Source organism: Penaeus vannamei, chromosome 26 (genome assembly GCF_042767895.1).
Source record: "Penaeus vannamei isolate JL-2024 chromosome 26, ASM4276789v1, whole genome shotgun sequence".
In the NCBI taxonomy this organism is placed as follows: Eukaryota; Metazoa; Arthropoda; class Malacostraca; order Decapoda; family Penaeidae; genus Penaeus; species Penaeus vannamei.
This window is the reverse complement of record NC_091574.1, coordinates 18,038,777-18,044,525: the sequence shown is the minus strand read 5'-3', so window position 1 is coordinate 18,044,525 and position 5,749 is coordinate 18,038,777. Positions and strand designations below refer to the sequence as shown.

At 38.5% G+C, this 5,749-nt stretch overlaps 1 protein-coding gene across 1 annotated transcript in view; it reads right to left on the bottom strand.

The window, feature by feature from the left end:
* Positions 1-540: 540 nt before the first annotated feature.
* Positions 541-5,749, bottom strand: part of LOC113829092 (uncharacterized) — a 5,972-nt gene continuing 763 nt past the window's right edge. The window contains exons 2-5 of the mRNA XM_027382183.2: positions 3,064-3,280; positions 2,511-2,739; positions 1,974-2,071; positions 541-1,500 (exon numbers count right to left, since the gene is read on the bottom strand). Of these exons, the coding sequence (XP_027237984.1) occupies positions 1,341-1,500; positions 1,974-2,071; positions 2,511-2,739; positions 3,064-3,272 (696 nt within the window). The 5' untranslated portion in view covers positions 3,273-3,280 and the 3' untranslated portion in view covers positions 541-1,340. The remainder of the gene's footprint in view (positions 1,501-1,973; positions 2,072-2,510; positions 2,740-3,063; positions 3,281-5,749) is intronic.

The following is a 5,749-nucleotide window of genomic DNA, read 5'->3' as shown; positions in this document are numbered from 1 at the left end:
GACGTGGGAGTTTGATATTCCATATATGTGTATGTTTATGAGTCAGCCTGTATATCAGTACATGTGGATTTCATGTTTGAGGTTCCATTTATGTGTATGTTTATGAGTCAGCCTGTATATCAGTACATGTGGATTTCATGTCTGAGATTCCATATATGTGTATGTTTATGAGTCAGCCTGTATATCAGTACATGTGGATTTCATGTCTGAGATTCCATATATGTGTATGTTTATGAGTCAGCCTGTATATCAGTACATGTGGATTTCATGTCTGAGATTCCATATATGTGTATGTTTATGAGTCAGCCTGTATATCAGTACATGTGGATTTCATGTTTGAGATTCCATTTATGTGTATGTTTATGAGTCAGCCTGTATAGCAATACATGTGGATTTCATGTTTAAGATTCTATTTATAGGAATTCGAGTGTCTACGTATGTGTATGTAAGTCAGTCTGTATATCATCACATATGGATTATTTCATGTTTTTTTTTCAAGTGATGAACATAACATTAGGTCACTTGCATTTAAACACATAATTATAGTTTACTAATTTTATTGTAAACTTTATTACATATAATAATAAATAGTAATAAATAACTTAACAGAAGAGGGCATTACTAATGTTAAACATTGTAAAAAGAACAGACACCAAACACAATCGGGAATTAAGTGACATCACAAGAGAACAACAAAAACGTTAATAATAATAATAATAATAATAAAAAAAACAGTTACAATATATCTTCAGCCTTCACTGGCTTGGAGTCATACCACAAAACAAAGGGAGTTTTAACGTGTTTTGTGCTAGTTCAGAGCAAGAGAAAAAAAAATCTGAAACAGTATATATGATTTTTTGACATTACCTACGCCCGTTGTGTTTTACATCTATCCGCTTAATCTTATTTTTTTCTTGGCTGATCATGATTTATAAAAAAGGAATATTTGAACAGATGAATCCAATTCAAAATCGTGGCTGCCTACTTCCATTGTATCACCTTCCAAAGAAAATTTCATAAATGCTTAAAAAAAGTCATGAATGAGATTGAATACTATCACAAAGACAATTCGATTGAGGACAGAAAGGGATCGAATCTTAAATCCCTCACCTCGCCTTATGATTCCCTATCATTCATAACTTTTTCTCAACATCTATTACAATGAACTCAGTGAGCCAAGTGTTGCAAGAAATTCACCGAAATATTATGAAATAAACTCAATGAACTTGATGCCACAATAACCTCCAAGAACGAGTTCAGTCTTGCCGCAAACTCCACGAAATCAATATCACAATCACTCAGCGTTCATCCCCACCAACGAGTCCCCTCTATAACACCGTCTACAGCTCGTTCTTCACGTTCTTGTTCTTGAGGAAGGGCACGAACGACGCCATCTGTATCACGTTATAAGGACAGTCAGGGAACGCCCGCTGGCAGTCACCTCCTGACAAGCCCGTGAGGATGGCGCTGGAATACCGCTGCTGGTGCTGCATGTGTGGCCTGAGGGAAGGGAGGGAAAAAGGGGGATTAGAAGGTATATTGCGTGACAGCTGTTATGAGTGATGACTCGTAAGGTGAGAGCATGACGGCGAAAGTGGGCGGATTAAAGTTATATCAAACTCGGGTTGGGTCTCAACGTCATTCAGATAATCAGTACGAGAAATCTAGAATCAGTGATAATAGTAGTAATAACAATAGTGATGATATTAATAAAAATGATGAAAAAATAAGAACAACAATGATAATAATAAAGATGATGACAATCATGATAATACCAATAGTAATAATGATAAAAATAATGGTAATAATAATGATGATGATGATGATAATAGTAATAATAATAATAATAATAATAATAATAATAATAATAATAATAATAATAATAATAATAATAATAATAATAATAATAATAATAATAATAACAATAATAATAAGGAGAATAACAACAACGACAATAAAGGGGCAAAACGTACCCGACCCATCCGTAGGCTTCCTGAAGGAGAGGAGGAAGACGTGACACCTGGGTGTGGACGTGGCACATGAGGCGCTGGCGGCACTCGTCTCCTGGCACCTAGAAGGGGAAAAGGGGCGTCTGATTGGTGTCTGTGCCTAGTACAAGGTAATTGGGCCTAGATTATGTCTCCTAACGTTTGTTGTATGAGCGTTTCTTGCGCTGTGGACTTTCAAATAAAGTTTCTTCAAAGTATATGTTATTTGGGAATTGTTTTTTTTAATCAACGCATGCCTGGGAGTTATATATAAATCCCCGATCCATTTTCTCTTGTACAAAGTATTACCGAATTCCTTCTTACCATAACACTGTATAGCATAATTACAAGAGCACCTATCAAAATCATTATCATATATCTATATATACAAAACACACCCATGCATTGTAGCTATTTATATGATCCGTTATTATCCTACAGAGAAATTACAGACGATTTCGGTTATCATAACTATACCAACTAATAAGCGAATCATCCTTTATCAGAATTAGCAACACTTACCTGCACAGCGACGAAGGCATTGTCATAGTCCAAGACCGACACCAAGGGAGCCATGGCACTGGCAGCGCGCCCGACGAAAGTGCCAACGGTGTCTATAGCTCGGGCCTGTCGGTTGCCTAGTATCCGGTCAACGAAGTCTTCAAGAGGTTCCTCCAAGAAGTCCGTCACCACTTGGGATCCCATTAAGTTGTTCAGCATCGTGGATAAGTTCAGGTCGCCACCCAAGGACCTGTGGTGGGGGTTGGTTTCGTTATTGTCAAAGTTTAGGTGTTTACTCGTAGTTTACTCTTGGTTAGAATGGTCGAGGAAAAAGGGTGTTTATAAGGGGCTTTGGTATGTCAAAATATGCTATGTGATTTCAAACTTATTTTAGGACATCAGATTACATAATAAGCGAACACACACACACACACACACACACACACACACACACACACACACACACACACACACCAACCTCAACTGACCCCGAACCAAACCACCAACCACAGCCCACCCTTTCACCAACCCTCCCCAACCCACCCAAACACCCCCCCTCCCCCCAAACACCCACCTAGCATGCGGCAGGAGTCCGGGGAAGATCTCGATGCCGAACAGCGCCGAGATGGGCACCGCCAGCACCGCCATGAGGACGAAGAACGCCAGCAGGGAGATGAGGAAGCCGGCGATCGGGTTGTCCTGGAGGTATCCGGTGCCGATCTTGGCCAGGTTGACGGGCAGGTCGAAGGCCAGCACGACGCCTACTTCTTGAGAGTCAGACATGTTGGTGGCTGCGGGAGAGGGGAGAATGAGGAAGGGGAACATGTGGGGAAGTGAAGTAATAACATAATGTGAAGTATAGAAAGTAATTAAAGTAAGCAATTCAAGTAAATAACTGACCAAAGTAAGTAAAGTAAGTAACTAAAAAAACTAAAGTAAAAAAAATCCATACAATTCTTCGCGGAAAAAAGGGGTCAGTACTTACTTCCCCGTTGTAGTCTCCTAAAACACCCATTTGATAAAAGGTAGTCCTTTTATCAAATGGGACATAATTCCAAAAGTCATATTACCTTAAAATACAATCAAAAACGAACAAACAAACAATAAAGCGACATAATTCTACAAGTCATAAAATCTAAATGAAAAAGCTTCACCTCTGAAAAAAAATCGAGAAAACGTGAGCTGTAGAGCGAGCGGCTCGACTCGCCGCTGTGGGATATGCTCGCGGCGGACCCTCCGTCGGGCGCCCGAGTGGTGAACTTGCTAAATTTAGTTCTTATTTTGCTATTTGCATTTTATGTGTGATCATTTACTATTTTGCAACAAGGTTTATTTTTGTTCGATGTGATATAAATTTGATTTTGTTTATGATATATTTTTGTGCATGTATGTACTCACTAATAAACAATTATTTGAACCAATACGTCTTCGAAATACTAATAACACTAAACTATCTTCCAGATATCAAAAGAAACAAATATACACAAAGAAACAAACCAATCAAACGACGCGTAGCTCAAACAACCAAAAACAAAACCCAGCGTTCATTCATTAAACAACGACCCCTGCACATCCCCGACCTTTCCCAAACGTATTTGAACCCAGCAACACCAAGCAAGACGAGCTAAGTTCAAGGACAAGGTCAGAGGGTACAGACACGCGTACCTTTCGTCGTTCAAGGTCTTCGTCACATATTTGAGGTCAGAGAGAGAGATAGAGAGAGAGAAAGAGAAAGAGCCAGGTAGCGGAAGGGGTGAGGGGGTGGGGAGGGGGTAGAGGGGAGGATCATATGTGAAAGTGACCGGGCAAGTTCGTTTTTTTCGTCTTTTTTTTTGTTTGATGCGTGAGTACAGAGGAAAAGTTTTCATTTGATTCGTAGAGTTTCATGTAGGATGAATTATTTGTTTAGAAGTATATGCTATATAAAAGACCGTGTATTTTATACAGGTTCTATCACTATATATTCACACCTGCTTAGTTATGTACCAACTTATCTATCCTTGTCTCTAAATTGTTTCTCACTCTTAGAATAAACATTTTGATACATTCTCATTTTTCTTAGTTTTAGTTACAGCGACAGTGAGAAACACATGAATAAGAAGAAAAAAACATTTCCTGACTCATCGAACACGACCCGAGACGTGAGAAAATATGCCACACTTCCAGGCAAAAATAAAACCCGTTTTCTACTTGCACTCTCTGTCTTTTTCTCTCTCTCTTAACTCGCTTTCTAAACCACGTGACCTCAGATTATGCCATCCCCTCCCCCCACACTCTTTCTTCCTTTCCCTTCCCCCTACCCCTCCTCCCCTCCCTCCTACCCAACCTCCTTTCTCCTCGCTTTGCAAGGTCAAGGTCGGTGGTTTAAAATTGGAAAAAAAGAAACCGTGAAGACGAAAGTTATGGTTGACCTCGGGAACTGTGTCACACTGTAGGTACGAATCCATTAGGGAAGGCTCCTAGCTACGGGGTGCGGTGTATAATCATTTTTCTTTTTGTCTTTATGGTTAGAAAAAGATTTATTCAGTATCTAGAGCGCGAGAGAGTCTTTATTTTCTACCAAATCCAAGGTTTAGTTATTTGGTTAACTGTGTTATTGTGAAAGAACATGAAACAAATTGATTTGATATCCGAATATAAAAACCTAATATTAAGAAACAACAGAACTGTTTTAAATGCTCTTAAATACTAAATTTTCATTAGAAATGTTAGCACGCATCAGAAACCAGCAATAAAATGATCATTGATAACTCTAGCAGGAAACGCTAACCATATCCCCACCGCTCGTAAATAGCAATGAAAGAGTTTTTTACGAGGGTCGCTAACCCTCGAAGCTATCATTAACTTTTTTTCTGAATTGGTTAAAGGGACAGAAATTTGACCTTGGAGATGTAGGAGATGGTCAGTGTTTAAAAGGGGAGAGAAAATTATTTGAGAGAAGGTCAAGGTCAGACAAAAAAGGGTTAAAATAGCCTGAAGGAAGAGAGAGAGACGTTTTCACGCATTCCCTATTATCGAAGACTTTTAGATTAGTTTTTCCTTTAAGAAACGATATTCATACGTATTAATAATACTAGTAAATCTGAGCATATCATATCACAAAATCAGTAATAAAAAAATAAAAAACTATAAATTGCAAACCCATTTTATATAAAAGAAATTATTAATAACCTCAAACAATCTTCTCTTCTAGCAAAAACAATTTACTGAGAGCGAACGTGTCTGTGTACTATAAAGGCCAACAGTATTTTCAAGTTCAA